Below are 23,957 nucleotides of genomic sequence, written 5' to 3'. Positions count from 1 at the left end.
AAAGAGAGACCAATTTTCCGAATTCGACTTTATAATTGTAATACAACGATCTACATGCTTGAGGCTTCAAAATTATGCGGAGAAAAAACAGTAATTTTTCTGACCTTAAAAGGCACGAAAGACCCTTAAATATTTTTCGCCGAATAAACGTTTAGCCGGACAACTACTTCCTCGCACAAAGTGGTTCGCGCTTAGGAAGGATTCCTCTACATCGGATAGCGCGCTTCAGCTGTGCAGCCGGAGAAAGAAACTTCAGAATTGTTTTCCCTTTCGGGTGACTACGTACTAATTAAACCCGCTCGCAGAGGCGGACGCGCGCGCCTGTCTTACCCGCCCGCAGAAGAAACAAATGACAGATTCCGCGATTGGAAAGGATTTCTTTTATTTTTTTCGCTCAGCACAGTAATCGCTATATATAACGACGTTGCACGTATCGGCAGTCTTCCTCTCCGAGTGCTCGGACTCGTGAGAGGCGTTTTGTACCTCCTACATCGATGAGAATATTCTTATGCGTGAAAATCGTATCATCCTTCTCTCTCTTGTCCCTTACAATATAGAAAGGCACATTGCGGAACAATTACAACTATATTATCGATCTTTCTCTCATTCTCTCGCTTTTTCTCTCACTCACTCTCTCGTTCATTCGCTCGCTCGCTCGTCCTAACATCTTATTTTAAGATATCACTCGGAGCGCGACTATCGGTAATGCGTTATCTAAACAAGTGGCTTATCGTATAAAGGAAAAGGATCGTAGCGTTTATGTTATTGTCGTTACATAGTTGCTATATCGGCAGGGCGCTTACATCGAGTCTCCTCCGCACGCGAGAGTACGCACGGAAGAAACATGAGTCTGAGAGCGTAGGGCCGAACTTCCCGTTGTTTCCCTTAATAGGAAAGGCGGATTACCGCGACGTGACAATTAATCGCGTGAAGAATAAAGTTTACGCGCGCGCCCCGTTAGGAATATTCTCGGCCGGGCGATCTCGTCCCCCTTCTCTCTCTCTCTATACTCTCTCGCGAACGAATTCAAATAATCTCGACTACATTTAACGAAATACTTAATTCTATCATTAGGAATGTGTACGATTATATGCAAGTGTTTTTTTTTCTTTTTTTTCAACACATCGTGAGCGGTCGCTTCGAGTCAGTTTCCGGGGGAAACGGGGAAAAACCGGGAATTCTCTGTGGCGGGATCCGCGGTGAAAAGAGAAGAAGGGAAGAAGCTTAAACGCGGGAACGTCGCGAGTACGTGTTCCTACGAGCAATAATGCGGCTGCTCGCGCGGTCCCCTTTTGTCAGTCTAATTTCTATTATGATGCTCGCTCTTGCTTTCTCTCTCTCTCTCTCTACTACGACGCCAGTCGTGTGGAGAGGTCTCTCAAAAAAAATAAGAAAAGGTGGGAATAAGGAAATGGAACAAGCACGTTCGCTCCTTCCGCCTGTTAAGTGCCACCGGCGCGTTAGTTATCGGCCTACAATAGGTATTTTAAGCCTTGGGGAATTAACCAATCACAGTCGAATTATAGAAGAAAAATCAATTATGATTGGTCAATTTCTTCAATTATACGCCTCGAATTTTCATTGTAGACTCCGCTTTACTTTGCCCATTGAGGTCGTTTCACATCAGTTGCAAGCCGATCGCACAACTCTTTTGTCGCTCTGCCGACGCTCCCAATTGGCCGTCGCAACAAACGTTGCGATCGACTAGCAACTAATGGTAGAACGACCTTCAGATGACAGAAATTTAAATACATGGCTACGTGAAGGGGGTAACGCGCTTCGCTTCGGCGCCATTTTCATTGCGGATGATCGAACGACGGTGTCTCGCCTCTAACACACGCGCTACATTAACGCGCGTCGGCTATATTTCTAACACTTGCGTCTTCTTTTTCCACTTCTTCCTCTTCTCCTTATTGAAGTCTACAGTTACGTAAAAGGGGATATCTTCCGCGCTATAGAAGAGAATATATGTAGTGTAAACGGAAGGTTTCACGAAAGGGGAGGGAACACCGTTTTTTTATACACATTGTAACACGCACGCGTGTTTCATCATGTGTGCCGCGGTCGGCGGTCTCGTCAAGCGATCGCCAATGGTCGGCATCGTCGACTCGTCGTCGCTACCCGAGTGATTAACGCTACGCTAATCGAACCTTGAACAGCCGCTCGTGGGACTCAACGGAACGATCTCTTTCTCACATTACCGTGTCGGGACGACCGGACGCGATCGCAGACGGATCACACGTGCACACGCGTCCTCTATCGACCCGAGAGGAACGCGTCGTTATTGTCTACATTATATATTCGATAATCTAACGCCAGTTCGTGCCGCGGCCGGTGTAAAGTGCCAGCGCGTCGTCGTTTCTAATTGAAAATTCGGCGAAAACAGACGGACGTGTCATAATTTATTGTCCGTTATTCTAACGCTAGTTCCGCAACAATCCGCGTTGGTCGAATGGGAAAATATTTCGGAGAGACGAAAAGGAAGGGAAAAAAATGAATAATGCAACGGAAGAAATCTCGTTGGAACGCGGGAATTGGCGAGAAAGAAACGGCATCGGCTCGCGCGCGTTCCAGGGAAGGTTTTGCGAGACGGATGAAAATCTCGTAACGAGCGCCGGGAGACGGCGCTTTATAGCGCGCAAGAAGGTGACGAAGGTTGGCATTGGCTCGCGCGGCGCCCGGTTCTTGCCCCGTCCGTCCGGCTACTCGAATCTTGCGGAACGCACGTGTAACGCTGATAACTCGACGAATCGAGTTGAAATGTGTATATTCGTAATAACGAACGTTCGACGTGACTCGCGATATCCCCGGAATGAAATAATGCGGCGGCGACGCCGTTGGAAAAAGGTCGGAAGTAAATCCGCGTGACAATTCCGTCGAGTGGAAACACGGTCGAACGGGAAGAAGATCAGCGCATTGCACGGTGAGACTCCGGAGATCTCTCTTGTCGAGTGAGCGCGCACGTGTGCGTGTTTTACGAACGGTCATCTCTCTCTCGCGTCGATTGGACGTTCGCCGACGTGAAAGATCGGCTTGTGCGTTTTACGAGCGAGCGCGCGGTAATGAGTATCGGACTCTCTCGCAAAAGGCGAGGTCGTCCCGAGACTTCTTAGTGCTGGCTTGAGCTTAAGTTTTACGATCGACGAGAGTTCCAATGGACAGCGGAGTGGTGGAAGTTAGATGGAAGGGAGAGAGACGTTGTCGTTGGCTTGCCGATGGTGTATGTTTGTTATATGTTTTACGACCGCGCGGTAAGATACCCGACGTGTACGCGGCACGAACGGCTCTCTTTATTGGTACCGAGACGGCGGGACTGCCGTCTCGGTATTATCACAATACGAACAAGTAGAAAAGTAGAGTGGGGGGCAGGGGGAAGTCGAGTGAGCCTCCTGGCGCTGGTTTAGATCTCGGTATCCTTGGCGTACTTTTCGATCTCCGGGTACATCGGTGACATCTCGAGAGTGCTGGGCGCCGACGGCACCGACGTGGGCGACGCGCCGCTGCTGCTGCCGAACTGCAGACGGCGGCACAGCTCCTCCAGCATCTCGTTGAACGCCATGATGTTCATGTTCTGGCCCAGCAAGTGAAGTAGCAGGAAGTCGCCAACCTAGAAATTAGTAATAATAACCTTATTGAGAGCTAAAGTGAATTACAGCTGAAGTGAATTACAAGAAACAGTAAATAAAGGCTAAAGGGGAAACATGAAAATATCGAAAGAAAAGAAACACAGCATTAATCAGAAACAATCTAGGTAAGGATATAATTCTCGGTGGCAGAGCGAAAAGAGGGAGGCAAACAAAGTACTGAAATACTTCGCTACGGTGAGAGAAATGGCAGCAGGAAACCTCACGGTGCGCGGAACGTCTAGAAAAAGCTAAACTAACATTGAATACGAATATCGCACAAGTCGGTAATTACTTGATTTTTCTCGTGCATCTCCGAGTCCCGGCTCGGCTTCCCGATCGTATTTCAAGGACGAAAGTATGCCTTTCATCTGTGGAATGATCTCTCTCACCTGAGTCTTTCGGATGAGTCCGCTCACTATGGTGGGGGTGCCGAACTTGAAGCGCTTCCTGAGGATGGTCTCGCGCGTGCTGGGCAACAGTACGACCGCCATGCTGTAGAGCAGAGCCAGGCCGGTTATGGCCGCCAGGATGATGAACCAAAACCACAGGAAGATGTAGATCTTCTCGTTGAGGATGTTGAGCGCGAGCACGCAAAGCGCGTCGAACTTCTGGATCGAACCGGAAGCGCCGAACTTGTGGAAGGTGCACTTGGTCACGCGCGGGAACACCTCCACCATCGGATCGCTGCGCTGCTCCTGGTTCAGGTTGCTAAACTTCACTACATCCGTGCCGTACGTAAGGAAGGCGCCGCCCAAGAAGGTGTCCACGAAGAATATGTTGCCGACCTGAAAAAAAAAAAAAAAAAATGCGTCGTGCGTTCAATACGAGTTCTCCAGCGATCCTCAGCCGCACGGATATCATCATTGTGTTTTTCTACGCTGCAGAGAGACTTCCGACAAAATTCCGATGAAACATCTCGCTCGTCGGGAAATTTTACGAAAACGTTCTCTCGCAGAGGTTACAAAAAAGTCGCGGCAGCAACTCACAACGTTGACGAAGTTGAGGGCCTCGCAGAAGAAATAGCCGGCGGCGTAGCTGTTGTGCAGGTGCAGGGTCTCGATGATGTACTGGACCAGCCGGTCGGTCTTGGCTTGCCTCTCTTGCTTGGTCTCAACCATGGCGCCCCTCATACCCTCGGATATCATCCTAACCTTGCCCTCTTCCCATTGTTTCCACATCCAGTGCGGAACGTAAAAGAGCACGCCTTGGAAGAACAGCATGAACGGCACCCACTGGTAGTACGAATGGAACCTCTTCTCCCCGTAATCGCCGCCGAGGCCCGGATGGGCCACGTGGGTGCCCACGGGTTTCGCGCTGTTCCGCGGCAGCGTGAACGTATATGTGATCCAGCAATACGTATTGAGCACATGGGGCTGCACCCCCCCGTCGGACACGCAGTTGATGGGGTCGCCTGCGAAAGTGGACACACCGATTAGTAGAGCTCGCTCGTATTTTATGATCTAGAACAGTCGAAGCTCCTCTTCGCTCTACTGGCGGATGCGAAGGGTGAGAGGAGATTCTGTACGCATCGTGGAACAAATAACATTTACCTGAATGCAATATATATTTTTCTGTGCATGTGTTTAAATGGAATAAACCGTTCCTTTCAGGAGAAAAATATGTATATTAGTTATAAGTAAATATATTATTAGTACCGCCGAATAAATTCGTTGAAAGAAAGCGAATTCCCAGTTCTTGCGAACCAAATTCGGCTCTCAGAATCGGGAATTTTGTTCCCTCCAACCGAACGCATTCGGATTGTTCCTGGTTAATTCAGCCGACCTTTTGTCCCCGTGTACTGGTGATAGAAGTCGAGATATCGTCGTGAACACGACAGGCTGGAGTTTGTTCGCAGTAGTGCGAATTTAAAACGACGGTCGACGTTACCCAGCCTCGCCCGCTTGAGATAGATCATTAGAAGAGATAAGGGATGATTCCGCGCCTTTCTTGTATGAACAACGTTACCGGAGTAATCTTGCGGGATTACCGTTGCAGAGAGCGTGTTAATCTCGCGTGATTAGTGAACGTAGGCGGCACGTTATCACGCTCGACGGAAATAACTCTTTTTACGTGACACGTCGTTGTTGTGGCTGCGAGCCGCTTCGCAGATGCTGTGCGCTATCACTCGAGTCCGAGTATTGTGTATCGTCCTTACGCAGCGTTTCGTTGCGCCAGGAAGATCGGTTCTCGTCTCCGCGAGTGTTGACACGAGCATTAATTTCGCGACGCATTACCTTACGTCCATACAAATCTCTGTTCATCTACCTGCTTCCTTACACTGAGAATATTTCTTCAAATTTAATAAATTGTATTGCATTCCAAACAAATTTCATCATTGGCATGCTTCAAAGAAACCAACATTTCGATCAATAAGTACGATTGTTAGATTTTTCAATGAATATGTATCTTTATCTTTGTTATAAAGAAATTATTTGTTTCATTTTATAAATTTATTGTGATCAAATAATATTTTATTTGGCTAAAAGATATTATTTCAAATAATAGCGTTCTTTCTGCTAAATAATAGAATTTTCTTGAATGAAACATTTTTACTCAACAAATATTTCGTATATGTTGTTTTTATGAAACAAATTTTAGTCAAATAAATAGAAATACTAAATCTAAAGAAATCTTCTTCTCTGCGCACTTATTGTAGCTATTTTTTAGAGAGAAAGAAAGAGATACTGTTCTATAAGAAAATTCGTACAAGTATACGCCGATGTTTTCCGGAGGAGAAACGAAATGAACGTGAAAGAATACTGTTGGAAAGGATGTGGCATTTACAATTTCTGCGATTTTTCCCCGGGTACAAACGAACTAGACGCACGTCACATGTCGTCACCGAGTTGGAGCGTTCATATGTATTCCAGATGTTGAACATCGTTCACCGATCATATGTAATTAAGCTACACGAGTGCTCGCTGATGTGACGAGAATACACGGTACATTATTATTACGAATACAGTTCACATCTCATCCCAAACGATTCATTCGAATTTTTGTATTAATTTAACACAAGATAAAGGTAACAAAAATATTGTGTGCAAAATTAACACAAAAACGATGACGTACGATCACAAAAGCAAACATTTGTACCACTCCACGATTATAAAAGATGAGTTATTACATAATTGCTACTTGCTAACTGCATATTCCCCCTGCATAATCGGGGACACGCCGATTATCAATCATATCGTGCAAGAGCGACCTGGATTTGCCGACAATTATAATGAGAAATGAACGCATGATGCCGTTTGTTACGAGCGCAAGATGCTAACACGGCTTCTTCTAATCAGCCGTCGACGATTAAAGTGGGTACGGTGTCGCCATGCGGCGATAAAAGAGTGCTTCAGTCGCTGGAATTCGTGTTTACAGATCCCCCAACTATACGCATGAGCGTCCCCCAAGAAACGCAACACGGTCTTCTTCGTTGTCGTTGTTCGAGGCTCTAATCATAACCGGCTGCGCCCTGCGCTGCGATTACGACGCAGTTGATCTTTAACTCGTATATACGATACCCACACGCCCGGTAAATTAAATGATATACATCGTCGCGTCTATTTTTAAACACCTCCTTTCGCGCTTCTTCGAGATGTCACCTCATCTTGTGACGAAATCTGCATAAACTCGTTTGATCGCGTTGCTTCTTTACTTCTCATTTAACGATATTCATCGTTGTATACATGTGTTGTACAACGATTATATTTGTTCCCGAGCGCTCTCAAAAATGTCCTCGACGATAAAGCTCAGAAGTGATTGCTCAGCAAGAAAGATTTTCTTAATCATATTCTTGGAAGACTTTCACTCTCTCGAGAGTGTGTGAGGACGAGAGGAGAAGTACCGACGAGACACCGCGGCAGAAATTGAATGAGGGATACCTCACCTATCAAGTTATTGGCGGTGACGATGATGCAACATGCGAAAAGAATGGCCGACGTGACTCTGTAGTGCGCCCTGAAGACCATATTGTCGATGATCGCTTTGTCGATCAGATACCGCACCTTGACGAATCCGGCAACCGCCGAGACCAAGCCAAACACGGCCATTTTCCTTTAATCTGCAACAATTATATAAAGAAAAAAAAAAATACAGGTTACAAAGAGAGAGTCGATCGTTCATCGTTCGAAAAGCATCGAGCAAAAATCGATTTTGTACACACACACACACAGAAAAATATTTCACCGCCAAGAAAAGCGATTATTCAGTTTACTTTCTTTCTTTTAAGTAATAGTTATCTTCAACGAGGAATTTATCTTGATAAATGCCAATGATGAAATTTGTTTGGAAGCCAATGAAACTTGTTAAATTCGAAGAAATCTTTTTCTCAATGTGTGTGTATCAATACAAATGCAAATGTCGGTGTTCCATTTCGCTCGCATCTCGCAACGAACGTGGCGTTTCAAGGGGAAACGTTCAAGTTATTCAAGGCACATTATGCGCGTCTCTTAGATAAGACGATGATTAGATCCACTCGTCGGAGAAGCCACGAATGTGATAAGCACTGTCTTCGCGCGCTTGACGCGCCATCAGATCGGCGCGTTCCTAATGAACCGCTCGCACCTGGCCGATATCGCGATTAGACGCGCGTTTCTCATTGATTCAACCCGCCGGCAAGGGAGGCATTAGCATTCTTATCGTATAAGTCAGTAATTTATAATGACTCAGTCGCGAGCGAAAAGACCACGAGGTTCTGCGCGCCGGCTTCTTCGTCCAATGGCATAACGCGCCGTATCTAGATTAGCGCGTGATTAATACAGCCACAGACTCCGGTAGTAAACAACGGCTCTATGCCGTTCTCTATGCTGGACTACATCCTGCTGGAGAGTAGCCAATCATCAATCTTACCCCGTGTCGGCCGCACCTCCTGGCGACGGTCCTTGTGATCGAGCGTCGCTTGGAAATTAATTGAATCTCTCGCGAGGACGCTTTCGAAAAGAGAGGGAGAAAAAAAGGATCGATGTTGAATTCCGAGTACAATAGATTACGATGATAATAATAATAGTAATCCGGAGGAACAAGGAATTAATTAAACGACTTTCGCTCGGAAACGGAGCGGCGTGTTCTCCGGACGACATGAGTTGAATAAGATTTAAGATCTGCAGACTGGATAATTCCAGCTTGAAATGTTATCATTCGGCTTCTTGATATCGTAATTAATTTGAAGCTTACGGCGATGAGAATTTAAAGCGGTTAGGAAGGGTTGGATTTGCGAAAAGCAAAATTTGTCTCGTTACTACTGTTGTATAGGATGTAATTGAATATGAAATAGCTTCTGTTGTAGGCTAATTATACTTTATATTAACGATAAAAGTATTCTTGGAAAAGTAGGAATATTAACATACAGAGTTGCTGCGGGCTGGCCTGCGATGTATATTGCGGTTTAGCAGGTACAACTCAAGAACGAACAATGATAACGAGATACTTTTTCGTCTTCAATTGAAGAGTATTAAATTTTTCGCAGAAAATCTCAAACTAAATTCCATTTAAACAAATATGTATATATTTATTTAAATTCTCAGTTAAAATAAAAGTACTTCGTTTTTACTGAATGTTTTTGTTCTTTCTTGTTGTTATTTCGTTGATTTTTATTTCTTCCCTTTTTTCGTTCAATCTGTACAGGAAAGTTCTCGGAACAGAGCACCATTTATCTCTGTTGAAAATGTCAGCTGGATTACTCGTAATCCCGGCAAAACCACAATGTGTACCGCGGGGTGGAAAACGAGCAGCAGCAACAGCTCTACATTTTAATAGTTTTTAATTCTTTAAATATATTTTTACCGTTAATAGTCTACAAAAGGATTTTACATTCAATTAATTAATATATTCCTAGCGAGTAACAAACGAATAAATCGATTGATTTAAAAAGATAACTTGAGATTTAACTCATTTCATCAAATTTTCCGCCGACTTTTCACAAATTCACACCTTTCTTTCTGCCGCCTTTGAGAGAAAGCCCACGAGAATCGGTGCGACTTTCCGCCTTTCAAGCCCAAACGCGCTCTCCAATTTCGAATACAAACCAACGTCGCGCCCACGTCGCTGCTGCTATGTTATTCGGGCCCTTCGAGGTGTTCGCCTTGGCGGACAAAAGCGAGAGTAAGCCTTATTCAGCGAAGCGATCGCGCGGGTAACGCGAGATGACGAGTTTCCGCCGAGAACGGCAACCCTTTCGAGGCAACTCTCGGAAAGAGACAAGGTCCCTTTCCGTCGTCCCGATACACAAAATAGTAACGCAGCGCGGGGCCGGAAACGGCAGATGCGCACCACCGGGATCGATATAGGGAGAGGAGCCGTTTCTAAGCGCGCAGAGTGGTACCTCCGACCCGTGGATTGTTCTCGTCGGGAAACAAAGCGGAATGCTCAGGACCCCTCTCCCCTCTCATTTTGTCGTCGCGGAACGACGCACACATTTTGCAGAAGTTATAACGATAACGGAAGCGTTCCTCGCGTGCGGCTTTTGTGCAGACTTGTGTCGAAGCTTTTTCCAGAGAAAGAGAGAGAAAACGCGTGATTGATTCGTGTTATTTCTACGTCCCGAGATATCGCGGCTTTGTGGCTGTGCGGCCCACGTCTTTTCCCGCATAATCGCGCGCGGTAGCGTAATTAATCCGGAAACAGTGACCTTTTTTTTTTTACGATCACCTGGGGTCGTTTTGTACCCCAATGTGTTATATATTCTTATATTATGAATAAGACGGGTCACAGTCTATTCTCGTTGCTATACAGGTTAGGTCTCTAAACGTCTAAATGAAAGGTACATATTGGTTCCCGATCAGTAAAAAAAATCCACTGCGACATGAGCAATGGATTTCTGGGATATGAAGTGATGAAAAGGCGACTATTCCCTGGTTAAAGCATGCAAGACGGGCCTTGCCCAACTCGCGTTTTAACATGCGCGCATTTGGAGAATCGCCCCGTCATCTTGCGGTTGCGGGAAGTGTGTTTCGCGTTAATGCGCGATGACGTAATGCTGTACTTAGTATGTCACAGTGGTGTGAAAAATAGAAGCGAGAGGCTTCGCAAGACTTGCCGGCCGGTCCGACGCTGGTGTCGTTTCGCGGGAAGCTCGGATTTTTCATGAGCGATCTTTCGTCGGAATATTCCTCCTCGGTGTAAGATTCAAGGGCGAATTACGGTGGATGAGCTCGCCGCTCGGCCGTTCATCGCGTCTGAATTTTATCATTTAATTAATGGAAAGCAGGCGGGGCGCGTGCCGTCGTGACGCGGGGTTCACCGGGGAATTGCGTGCGTCGTGCCTTGCTATGTAGAGCATTTGGCAATTAGCGGTATGACAAAAAGTGCCAGACGAAAAAGTATCGTAGTCGTTTTGTGACACTTCCTTCCACATCACACATATACGGTGAAAAATTTGTTTTGCAAACGGTCCGCTCAAATTCTCCTGTTACTTTAGCAAGATGTGTTAAAAAAGTAATACAAGGAGAATATGTTGATGTAACATGTATTTGTGTATTTTTCAACACATTCCTCGAGTTAAGGTAACATAAAGATTTCGTTGGACCATTTTAACACAAAATTTTTCACTGTAAATTTTTTGGTGTACGAAACTGTAATTTCCTAACAAGGGAGGGAAAAGCTTCATTTAGCGCAAGTCTCTCGTTTTGGTTTAATTACTTAATTTAAACAAATATTTCACTAAAGATCTCAGTCGAGAAGAGCGAGAGAAAAATGTGGGTTACCTTGAATATTAATACTCGGCTTAACGACGAGACGAGTGCTGTAATGGAAAAAGAAGCTGTGATGTAATTTTACGACTAGAGTGATCGGCACGGCCGAACGATCGTACTTTGTGTATGTATACGTGTGTGAAGAATTCAGGTTTTTCAGACAGAGATATATTTGCAGCTTTCCTTGAGTCTCTCCGGGCCCGATATAAAGTGGAAGGTGACAAGAATGTCAATACTCGAGGAAATCGTATTTTTCTACGAAATATACACCTCGGGGACATTTATAATACGTGAAAGATGCGGGTAATAATTCCGAAGCTACGCTCGCTACGTAACTTCAGCGTAACGTATACGATCGTTAAATTTTTATTTGCAATAGACGAAAATATTATATTCGGTTATGCGTAAGGCAATCTTTCTCGATATTTTGTCTCAGCGCGCTTGTACATTATAGATTATTCCGTGATTACCAATCGATAGTGCGAGAGTAAAATCCTATGATTCCGCACGCAAAAGGACTTTATAACACCGTGCTGCACACGGTTTCAAGCCGTCAGCAGACCCTCGGATCTGCACTTGTTCGGTCACGAGAATTGATTCCGAATCTGCGAATCCTACATATCATCTTTTCGCTTTTACCCGTAAATCTCACGTATTTCTCCGTGTGTGTGTATATATAATATTCCATTGGAATAATAAACGATTACGTTAAATCTGAAAGAACAGATATGAGAGAGAGACACGTGCGGTTCTCGTGACATCCCGCAATTTGGAACGGCAATATTTAAAAATGAGTAGACATTCAATTATCGCACGTGATTGTCTTCGACGACAGATGCGCCGTTGCGTCATCCTTGCAACGGCGCGTCCACGAGACAGACTTCGTACGATGTTTGCCGTATACAAATTACACAAGGAAACGAAGGCATGTGCGTTCATGAACATTCCTTTCTCTCTCGGAAGCGTATTATTCGAATTTTCGAATGCCCCCGTCATTCCTTCGCCATGCATCCCAAGACGCGCTCGCATGGTGAAGGAACTGGGCGAGTTAAACCAGTTGGCTGCCGGTTTCTCCGATGGACCAGGGTGGGGTATAACTACGTGAGCGAGAACGGTGACGTTGACGACCACGATGAAAGAGAGAGGCCGATACCCTTTCGCACATGCTTCTGCCTTGATTAATTGTATTTCTCTCTCTCTCTCTCTCTCTCGATGGAAGCAACAGATCGGACGATATTATTCGTCGGAGTCTGCTTTTCGCCACCGTGCCGAACATTTTTATTCACGCGTTTTTCTTCAATTTCTTTCATCTTTACTTACGAGTTGACTTATAAGCCGAGTTACGATCGGCTTATAAGTCATATAAAGCCGATCGTAACTCGGCCGGCGGCTCGGAGAATACAAGCGAGTGAAGTGCAGCGGAGCTGTTACTTCGGAAACGAACGCACTTACTCGAAGTTACTCTCCGTGAATCCGCGCGAGACGGCGGTGGTTTCCGAAGGTGGCTTTCTTCTCACGACCGCCGCGCGCAGCTCGATCTCGTACGAATTGTCCGGTTACGGATGCAGAAAACAGGTTTGGGATCGCGCGATCGCGAGGCTGCGAGGCCACCGCCGCAGCGCCGGTTCGATAAAGAGCCAAGAGAGTTGCTAATATACGATCGAGAAAAATTCGCCCGACTCGCTTTTGTCCGCGACGGACCGCTGGAATACCGAGTCTGATTGTGTCGCCCGCTGCATTTTTTTCACGTGTCACCCCCAAACGATGCCAAGATACATTCATCTTCCCGTGTGACTTCCCACATGCGATATCAAGGGCAACTTTTGTCGAACTTTGAAATAACCAACTTGTAATCTTATAATTGATAATTCACTTTGTACTTTTCTTCTTTTTCTAAGTGAACTTCTCCCCCCCCCCCCGTAAATAAATATATTAATACAGAGGAGAAGCACTAAAACTGACACTGGTATTGTAAATCGACATACTTATGTTTCTTTGCTATAAAGTACCCAACCTTAACGGACAGTGCGTTTGTCTACTGCGTACAATAGTTGTGTTTGTCAATTGTCGATTAGACAAACTGGACGAGAAATGTACCCTTTATTACTAACAATGAAGGGATCGGAAAGTGAACACGTAACGAACGAGTGATCGAATAGTCGAGTGGTCGGATTTTCCTTTTAAAAGAGAAACAGGAGGGGATATCTCCATCTCACAAATTCGACCGGCGATCGAGCGTGACACACACGAAGCGCAATTCTGTAGATTCAGCGGTTAACGGGTAATAGCGAGCGAGATTCACGCTACTGGCTACGTGATATAGGAACTGGGGCGATTCCAGGTCGAAACCGGCGATTGTGGTCGTAACGAGATTTACGTATGTACAGACTAATAACGCTCGCTAATACGAACGTGCGTAATCGGTACGTGATTTATGTACTCGTGCGTTATTGCCGATACAGGGAGGATCATTCGCGCCAGCAAAACACATCGGATTCTGCGGAGACCCCCCGTCGTGGAATTCAGATATCGTGTGATTCACAGCTAACTAAATTAGTTCGATATTGCATTAGCATAATAGGACGCGAAAGTGACGTTTCGGCTTCGCCGTCTCGTACGAACGCGACACGTCGCGATGCGAGCGTCTCGGTGAGAAGCAAAAGCCAATGTCGAGAGAAGCCAACAATGCGATGAAAAACAGGCACGACAGACAGTAACGTACATTTCCATCATTTCCCTAACTGTTTCTTTCAGAATATATCGAGACAGGTGAATAAAAATCGGCCTGATCAAAGTATAATAAAGACACAAAATAAATAAAAGTGAACGAACGGAAAGAAGAGGCAGTAAATTTGTACAGGGCGATGACTTATAGCGAGAGACTGCTCGTATTCACAGACGAGGAAATTTTAAGATAGAGTTAGTCATTTTTTTCGAGTTATTGGCCACTTAAGGCCTTAACATCGATAAAGAAATCGTGACAGCGTGACTCAGAGGGAGAATTTTCGAGAATTGGCCCGTGTTTGCTCGGGAATTTCCACAGCATGAATCATATCACCTTTTCCGGATACGCGAAATACAAGATTCTACAAAAGTCCTCGGCGAGGGATACACGCGTCGAGAGAGACAGGACGATTAATTGGTAATCCCATAAATCTCACGGTCCAGTTGCAATTAATGTTCCTCATGAAAATTCCTTTATGACTCTCAACGACTCGTACACTCGTCGATTATTTGATAATTACACAGAAGACAAATATTATACGGGAGCGCAGAGGCGAGTGTCTCTAATTCGCGGTTTGAGTTATCGCTTGATACGCTCGTAGTGGACCGCTTGTTATCGCGGAGTGATAGTTTCAGATCGTACATGAGGATTAATAACACGCTTGACCGTGGATAAACGCTCGCCCTCGACTGTGCGGCAAATCAACGCAACGTGTCGTAAATTATTGTACCGGCCATTCGCCACGCGCGCGAGCGCCCGAGAGATACGAGTTTTATAATCGCGATCCGAGTAGTAATTGTATGCCCGTGCCACATCACACAGAGAGAGAGAGAGAGAGAGAGACACACCGCTTTAGCTGACGATTATTCAGATGCGGTGATTCTGCAAAAATATCAACTGTCCGCGCACAGTAGATGTAGCAGTAATTACCGCTACGGGTGTCAGCATCTTGATGATATATTCCGCGTTTTAATTCGAGCGTACGTCACCCCCCTCCCCCCTTCTCTCTTTCTCTGAGTGCGTTCTGGAATATTTCACGATGAAAATTGAAAAATCGCGTCGCTGGTACCACAAATATAGCTAATTAATTTCTCTATTATCATTTTGTCTATCAACATAAACAGAAAAAATTCAAGAAGGATACAGTTTACGATACGAAATTTGTTGACCGATGTTATCTCTCGTCGGGAGCGCTTAAACTTTCACTTTATCGGCATTTCTAACTAATTACTCCTTTTTCGCTTATTTCTCGCAAACATCTTTAGAATCTTCTAGAATAATAATAATAAATTCATTTATGTATCTCTTTTGATCTCCGAGCAGAGAAGTTCGAAGCGATGTTATTATATTTCGCGCGCGAGCGAAACGGCACTCACGGGATGCTGCTTTGTGGTAGCGAGGAACGCCGTTGCCCGCGCAATTTTCCTTCCTATTACGCTGGAATTGCGTGCGAGGCAGTCGGTCAATGCTTTATTAGGAATTCGCAGAGTAACGAGCGCGCGCGAGCGGACGGACGAACGGTGATGACTATGATTCTTTTTGCACTTGGTGTGCGGTTAAACGCGCTTCGCGTCGTGTGAATCCGCGTTTGCTGTAAATCACGAGTAACAGATCGCGCCCCGATCCAGTGAAATGATAAATTCCGCTCTGAATTTAGAGAAGGGTCGAGAAAAATCGCGCGGAAATTAGATCTGACTTATTTACATTCGGCTGCATGCGGAGCGCGCGTGTCAGTGAAATATGAAACGCGTGCGCTAACGAAATATTTCACGAAGCGCTCCGCCGAGTAAGTTCCCGCGCGTTGTCCCGAGTTGAAATTTGGGACCTGTGCTGAATCTTCAAATGTAAATTTTCTTAAATCTACAGCTTCTCACGAAAGCGGTTTATTATATATTTGGATTTAAAAAATTTAGATTTAAATAAAAAGGTGTTTATTATATATTTGGATTTAAAAAATTTAGATTTAAATAAACATGTTATTAGTATCCACTGAACAAATATTTTTTTCCTTCAGTGTGCACGGAAAAAAATTAGTATCAAAGTTCATATTCTCACATATAAGCAAGAATATATATAATATTATATAAAGATAAGCTTATACTCTCTCTTTCTTATATGTATGAAGAACATTCTATGTAGCCCCATTAAAAATATATTCATGTTATTCAAGAATAATTTTCATGAATTGAGGCAAGTTTTATCTTCATATAAGATTATATATTTTTGCTTATACATAAGAATGAGTCTCGAATCGATAATAATTTTCTCCGCATAGTCTGCAGACCATCTAAATGGCCGCGAACTACTCAAGAACGTCCGAGTAGGGATTTTGACCCGAGACTTTCTACGAAAATTCTCTCGCGTTCTCTCGCCGACGTTCTCCCCCGCGGGCTTGTCCAATTATCGCGTCTACGAATTGCAGCGGATCGAACGCGTCAAATTAATTCCTAACCCGCGTCAGTGAAAAAAAAAATAACTGTGGCGTGACGTGCGTGCGTGCGTGCGTACGGATGCAGGAGCAGGTTTTCTTTCCTTCGTTCGCGTCGAAAGGTCGAGTCTGACGACTTGGTTAAGGAACGGCGAGGGGTTTTACAGTTACGTGTCTCACACGCGCTCTTTGACGTCTTATCGACGTCTCGATATGCTCCGATGAACACAACGGCGGTGTGACACAATAAAATCATCAACGGACCGGTACTTGTTCATTCATTCATTCATCGCTTTCTCTCTCTCTCTCTCTGTCTCTTCGTCATAATCGAAGGACTCGGAAGGACGCACTTTCTCGTAAATCGCGCTCACGAGCGTGTCCTCGACGCTGATTTTCCTGGTACAAGATCCTTCATGCTGGCGACACTTTCGCGGGGGAGGGGAGGAATCGTAAAATTGCTCAAGGCTGCCGCTGATTGTTCAACGTCGGTAACGTTCACGCAGGTGGGAAAAATCTTGGCGAGCAATTACGGTTTATCTCCGCTCACGTGATTTTTGGATCTCTCGGTACTCGAGAGAGAGAGAGAGAGAAAGAGGGGGCAAGCCGGTCGAACAGCATCGAAGGATAGCGCGCACAATGCGGCCGGAGAGTGAAGGGTGCTTTATTAGCCTCGTCGCGAACGGGTGAAAGGCGAGAAACGCTGGCCGGCGGCGTTGCTTCGCGATATTTCGCGAAATATTATAGCTTTCCTGCTTTCCGCGACGTGAGTTTTCGCGTAGCCGTTTCGCCTTCGGTTTTCACTCTCTCGCGCGAATCTGGCGCGGCGCGCTACACGGATCACATTTGTCGCGATAATTGCGCAATGCTGTACGACGAATGAGGCACGAGGCCGCAGGAATTATGTTAATTATTCGGCCTAGTCGAATTGTTCCTCTCGCTACGTATTGCGTAATGACATGACAGATAAAGAGGGATCGTGATTCCGCCGCAGACGGAGCAGTTGTTACATTGTTGTTAGATTATTTGGAGATACGAGTGTGTTGTCACATTGTTGTTAGATTATTTGGAGATACTTCCTCTCGTTTGCGAGCGAGAGAAAGAGAGTGTGTTCTGGAGTGATAAGATTTTCTTAACACGCGCTCGCCAAACAGATTTTTCACTTGATTTTCCGTTCACGACGCGTCCCGCGTTATCGAGACTGACAGTTTCATTTATAAGACTAAAGAAATCATTATCAGCAAGAAATATATATATGACGTTTAAGAATTTTACCGCAGCTATTAGTGTTACCGCTTGAATTTACTGAATTGAAACGTTTCGTTCACCAAAGTGAAAGTCAGGAGGATCATTTTTCTAATAAGTGTGTCACAATCTAATGACAATAACCTTATATACACATTATTATTTTTGCGATTAAAACCATGAAAAGGATACAGTCAAGACCTTTCTCTCGGTGTTCATTCAATATTGCGTGTGCCTTGCGACGTTAAAGTTCGGCTCACGTATCGCGCGAGACACCTTGTATACATCATACATCGTATCTTATATCCGTGCTCAAAACTGCGGACGAAACATTTTGCGCACATCAGCGTACATTATCACGTTGTGTACTCGCAGCTCCGTGCAACGTGCCCGGCTTTTACGACACGCTCGATAGGCATGCGCGCACATGAATGCACACGTGAAACGGGAAAAATGAATGAAGATGACATCCCGAAGGGGTTAACAGCCTCTCACGTGCCTCGAGATCGCTGTAATGTCGACGCGATAGAGCGATGTGATGACGACGATGATGACGTTGACGGTCAATTAGGCCGTTATCTCGGGTTTATAACGGTCCGTATTTCCGAACGTACGTTTTTCGCTCAACATTCTGACGGCCGCTGTCACGCGACTTCATTCTGCCCCACGACTATCGTCTTGTGAAGAAACATCTCTCGATGATAACTGCTTGCAATTTCAACATTACAGGAGCTATGTAAAACTAGATATACAAAAGACTCGAAAAATGATTTGATTTTTAAATCAATTCTTAGATAAATAAATTTGTTAAATCAACCTTCAGATTTTCTTAGATAAAACGAAATTTTAGTGATTCGGCGGACGGACTGCGTTTAATACTGAACATTGCGTGTGTACGTGCGATCGAGATATACGACTAATGCTCCGTGGCAACCGTTCGATGGGCTCGAGATATTGTTCCTTTTCACGCTACGCCTACTCTTTTACGGTATTCACATCGTCATTTCTCCGACGGCCGAGGGAGCCGGAAAATTCTAGGCGTTTCTTTTCTGGACCGTACAGAGGCGGTAGATAGTAGTAGTACCGCGTGTACATACACGTGCGGCTCGTTGCACACTTAGAAACAAGAACTCCGGTCTTTTATCTGACGGTTTTATCTCACCCGGGAAATTGAGAAGTCCTATCAGTCGCGCCAGAATCGGATCCGGTGGATCTCATTTTATCGAAAAACAACACACGGGCGTGGAAAAATTCTCCTGTCCTTCGGGAGACAATGTCCCTTGGTACGTCGAATACGAAACAAAGAGTCAGGATGCTGGAATGAGCATCGCGTTAAGGATGTATTGATGTCATTAGTGCCGTATTTTTACTGGGTAACACCAAGGGAAGCACTTATAAATTTAATATTTATCAAGCAAAATTACGTTCCTATACATTTATTTCACTACCTGAATAACACATGTTACTTTGAAACGAAGCTGATGCAGATATATACACACACACACATACACAATATTACAAATACGAAAGAATTGTTTTTTATTTTTCTTATTAATGCCATATTTATGTCATATTTATGCATCAGTTGACCCAACCGTGATACATATTTTTTGCGGCACCTAGTTGGAAACTTCTTCTGTACTTTATTCCTCCGTTTAATCCGTTACGCGTTTTATTTCCTTGCCGCGATTATATCTCATTTTCACACCTGTGTTGCGTCGGTTCACGTGACACGTCGCGCGCGATCTATCGATCGCAACGTGCCGTGTGTGGTTGACTTTTTTTTCTTCACGTTCACGGGGCACGAGCCGTCCTCGTTCATGCGGAACACGAGTAGCCGATCGGCGAGAAAGGGATCTCTCGTCGACCGAGAAACGTCGGACGCTTCTTCTGTGAAACGGTGGCATCTAAAGCCTTGAACTGAAGTACCTGCAGCTTAGGGACGACCCTTCTGTTGTGGGTCCACAAATCTAGGCAGGAAGGATCTCCCTTTTTTGAAGTCAGAAGCATTGAAATCTGACGATCCATGCAGCGTATCTCGGTTGAGTCACCGTAAGTCGAAGGAATTCGAGAACTTTCAATTAGTGGACGAAGCAATCGGCTCGACAAACGATGTTAGAAAATTATCTACCGATTCTCCTAGGCAATTACGTGTATAGCGCACGTGTGTGTGTGTGTGTGTGTGAAAGCAATTTTTATCTACACTGAGAGAAATTTCACTAAAATTCATAATCATTTTCAGCCCCAATTATTTCCTTCTGGTTTTAACCCAAAAAATAATAGTAGCAACATATGCACACCGAAAGGAACCAAATGTTGCGTCCAAATTAACATTTATTTAATCCAAGTGAAACAATCACTCCAACATTCCTTGACAAATATTTACTTGAACGTAGCACTTTTTGCTTTCAGTACGGGTAAGATTATTATCAACTATGCTGCAATAACGCTTACTGGGAAAATTCGCTTCCTTGGTTATAATTCTTTCACTCATCCGATCGCAGTTACAAATATCAAAAATTTCGTCTCATCGAACACGATTACAGCATCCACGAGTGAACGAGCGAACAAAAAACCCCCACATCACGCAACGAATTTTATCATCGGTCGCTCAAGGCGCATCGTCAGTAAGAGGGACGCGGCGCGAACTTTGCAGTTGGTGAACGAAAACGCCTCGACGATAATGAAGGAATTTCCGAGGAGCCGCACGGAGAGAAGGTTTACTCATTGGAGCCTCGGCGCGGAGCGCGCGCTGCGGCCTCTCGATCACGCGCCGAGGCGAAGCTCTCCGCCAATTGAGGTCGATTAAGCGCGCGCGCGGCTGCTGCGCGCTCTCGAGCTCCCCCGAAGGAAACAACCGGCCACGCGACGCGTCTTCGCTGTTAAACCCGCCGATAATAACCGATCGATCCTCGTGAATTTCGCTGCCGACGCGGGGGAGGGGGGCGAAGCAATTTCAGGCGGTCACGTAGTACGTTTCAGTGTCACTCAAAGGCCAGCGCGCGCGCGTCAATTGTCTCGCGCGCACTGCCATTGTCATCAACGCGTACGGATGGTTTTTTTTGTTGCGTCTCGGCGAGATTTTCGCGTGGCCGTAAGAGTAACCGCAGAAACTGGTCTCACCGGAATATCTACCTGCTCTCCCTCTCTCTCTCTCCACCCGCGTTCTCTACAGCCGCTTCGAGCTCGCTTTCATGGCGGGTACGAAGCGAGTCCCGGGAGATGCACGGACGGACGAACGAATTGTCGCGATCTCGCCGGTTTGTTTACGCATCTCGCGAGGTGTCTCCCACCTCGTGTTTGCGTTCCTCGCCAGAAGCGTGGAACGGATCCGCGCGATATCGATCTCGATGCACGCACGCCGAGAGAACCACCTGCGCCTCTCTTTCTCGCCCTTCTGTCTTTCATCAGACAAAATACCTTTTCTGGTGGCGCGATGTGCCGACTTCTTCAGGAGCGTGTCGCTACGCGGTGGTCGTCGTCGTCGCTCGCCGAAATATCACCGTCGTGGTTGCACACGTCCGATTCGGGCCTCGTCCGCCGCGTCTATGGGGCCCGCGCGAGCTCGCCGCAGCGACCGCTTCTTCTTCTTCTTTTCTCTCTCTCCCTCTCGCGCGCGTGCGAGAGAGCGCTCCGCTCGAGCGACTCGACGACGGTCGATCGATCGATCGATTGACTGACCGATCGCGATCAATCAATCAACGAACACTTCGTGCCGTCGATGATCTCCGACGCGATCGTTTCGCGTTTCCTCGGCGAAGGATGTAAAAGAGACGGAGAGAGGGATAAAGAAAAAACGCGCACTGGGTGAAATGCGACGCCGACTCGAAGGTGAGAAGATAGACGGCGATTCGATTTCGACGATCGATAATGATCCGCCGAACGACGCGTTCTCCTCTCGTTTTTTTTCTCCCCTTTCCTTTCCTCCCTTTCACGCGACGCGAACGATCCTCCTCGACAGAATCCTCAGCCACGTAACGCGCCGGCGGGGCCCGGAGAACGACTGACTGGCGCGCGAGGGGCTCGCTCGGGGCCCCACCACTTCGCCATCTTGCCCGTCCGGAAGCCTTGCGTTGGTAGGATGGCCGCAGAGGGGACCGAGGGGGGATCCACCAGGTGCGTAGCTGTATTCTCTCGCGAATCGTGTGTCTATGTACTTTCCGCCTCGGCATTTTTTTTACACTCGTGAGCGATAATTAACCGAGTGTATTCGTCACTTTCGTAGCGAATCGATTCGCCGGTCGAATTCTGCGATTTCCCTCTCTTCCGGGCGCTTCGAACGCTTCGCGAATGCTTTGAATGCTGCGATCGTCGGAACTAGAGATGGGAGTCGTCGAAGAAAAGCATCGATTCCCGACTAATCGATTATTAAAGACATCGATTATTAAAGACATCGATTCTGTAATCGATTAATTTCCCCTCTTTTCACGATACATCTGTTACTCTTTTTTTTATGCATTTTGCATCTTGCATTTTATCTTATAAATTCTCCATTCTTATTTTAATTGTAAATTGACTTATTTTCCGCATTATCAACTTCAGCGGATGGGATTAGGGCCGCTGTACAAGAACGTTCATGATGCGTTACGTTAAATGCTGAATAAAAAGAAGAGAAATATATTAATAGAAATATTTATAATAAAATAAGTTGATCTTATCAAAGTTTTTATTATTTTTTTATTACATGTTGTTTCTTTCATTTAGTTATTGTAGTAAGTAATTGTTGCAAGACTAAATGAAAAAATAACATGATATAGAAAAGTAATACAAATTTTGATAACTTATTAATTTAAATATTTCTATTATTTTTTATTATAAAATATTTTGATACACTCGCCTTATAAATGATGATGTGTCTAATCACGAATAATAATTATGATTTTGTCACATTACAATTTCACTTTTGCGTTAACTTAAGTTTGCCGTTATATATAGACTTAAGTTGACGGCCATTATTTAGCGTAATATAACACATTATGTAAATTCTTATGCGATGGCCCTTAATCGTTGATTAGATTAATCGCTTTGAAGTAAAAAAAAACTATCGACGTAAGGAAAACGCAACATGAAAAATATCGAAAAGATTGTATAAGAACATTATGGATTATTGATTCACCGGTCGATGATTGCCCATCTCTAATTGAAATTGCGCTGGATCCCGTCGATAAGACGAAATAATTGCGAATTTTGTGAAAATCGTGCGAGACGGTGAAAATGTGCTACTTTTAACGAAACGGATTTTTTTACGAGCGCACGTTTTCGCAGACGTCTGGTTTCCAGACGTTACATTTCTCGCAGGTTACGTGCCAGAAATGCGAGAGAGATCGAAGGGACGCTATTAAAATGAATTTGGAGACGTGTATATCGCGCGCGATTTGTATATCACGTGCGAGATTGAGGTTGTCGCGAATACGATGCACGTCAGCATAAATCGTGGAAGTACACGACTGCGACGAGCAGAGTTGCATTCGCTCGATAGTCGCTTCCTGCCGCTTCGACGGCATAATCTGTCCTCTCGCGCGCTCTCCTCCTCCGCTTTCCACGCCAGCTACCGAAAAATTCAGCGAAGCGAGAATTAACTCGTCATGCGGAAACGGCCCTATCTGCACGGCCGTTTCTCCCCATCTCCCTCCTACTCACGGAAAGAAAAGAAACGTGTCTGATATTTTAGGCATTCGCGACATGGAGAAATACTTAATTCGGCCTTCCGAGTTGGCGCCGCGTCTTTCACGGATTCGTTTCTCCCGAATTCATTTCGTGAACGCTTCAGTTCGCTTCTTCGGGGTGAGGAACGACATGAAAAATCCGTCTTTGTCCTCGCGTGCGAGCAAAGTATTTCTCTTCCTTGTTTCTTTTACGCGAACGAATCCTTGTCATTAAATCGTGTCCTTGACTCGCATCGACTCGCAATCTCCTCTCGTCTCCTCATACGAATTTCGGGGACCAACCTCTCGTAGTTGCTGAACGAAATCCGGCGAGAAGTCACGCGAGATTCCGGCAGAAGCGCGCGGCTCTCTCGTGCCAATAAAAAGGTACCGTTTTCGTCGCTCGCGGTCGTCGCGAGTTCAAGGACCAAGGGCCTCGTTGGCCGTTGCCATGCGCGAGCGGGTCCTGCACGCCGGGACCGACACCGTGGCCGCAAGATACACGCATCGTGTGAACTCACCTTTGCTTTCTCGACCTGTATCGTGTGTCCGCGAGAAGTGACCGCAGCATCCCGACTGGAGCGAGATGAGCAAATACTCTTCCTT

At 45.5% G+C, this 23,957-nt stretch overlaps 2 protein-coding genes across 9 annotated transcripts in view; one reads left to right on the top strand and one right to left on the bottom strand.

Annotated features, from left to right (window-relative positions):
- LOC106744057 (dedicator of cytokinesis protein 3) overlaps positions 1–23,957 on the top strand; it is a 53,411-nt gene that overhangs the window by 9,970 nt on the left and 19,484 nt on the right. The window lies entirely within an intron of this gene.
- Positions 358–23,957, bottom strand: LOC106744058 (innexin inx3). Of its 2 annotated transcripts, none has more exons than XM_014618466.1 (5): positions 23,873–23,957; positions 7,510–7,683; positions 4,613–5,037; positions 4,016–4,411; positions 358–3,607 (listed from the first exon to the last, which is right to left on the bottom strand). In XM_014618466.1, the coding sequence occupies exons 2-5, from the start codon at positions 7,670–7,672 to the stop codon at positions 3,401–3,403; spliced, it is 1,191 nt and encodes a 396-aa protein (XP_014473952.1). In that variant the 5' UTR covers positions 7,673–7,683; positions 23,873–23,957; the 3' UTR covers positions 358–3,400. The 2 variants fall into 2 exon arrangements, with proteins under 2 accessions (XP_014473952.1, XP_014473951.1); XM_014618465.1 differs by lacking the exon at positions 23,873–23,957 and adding an exon at positions 21,127–21,696.

This window comes from Dinoponera quadriceps, unplaced genomic scaffold (genome assembly GCF_001313825.1).
Source record: "Dinoponera quadriceps isolate SergipeBrazil2010 unplaced genomic scaffold, ASM131382v1 scaffold1325, whole genome shotgun sequence".
Taxonomy (NCBI): Eukaryota; Metazoa; Arthropoda; class Insecta; order Hymenoptera; family Formicidae; genus Dinoponera; species Dinoponera quadriceps.
Note: the sequence above shows the minus strand (reverse complement) of the source record. Positions and strands in the feature narration are given on the sequence as shown.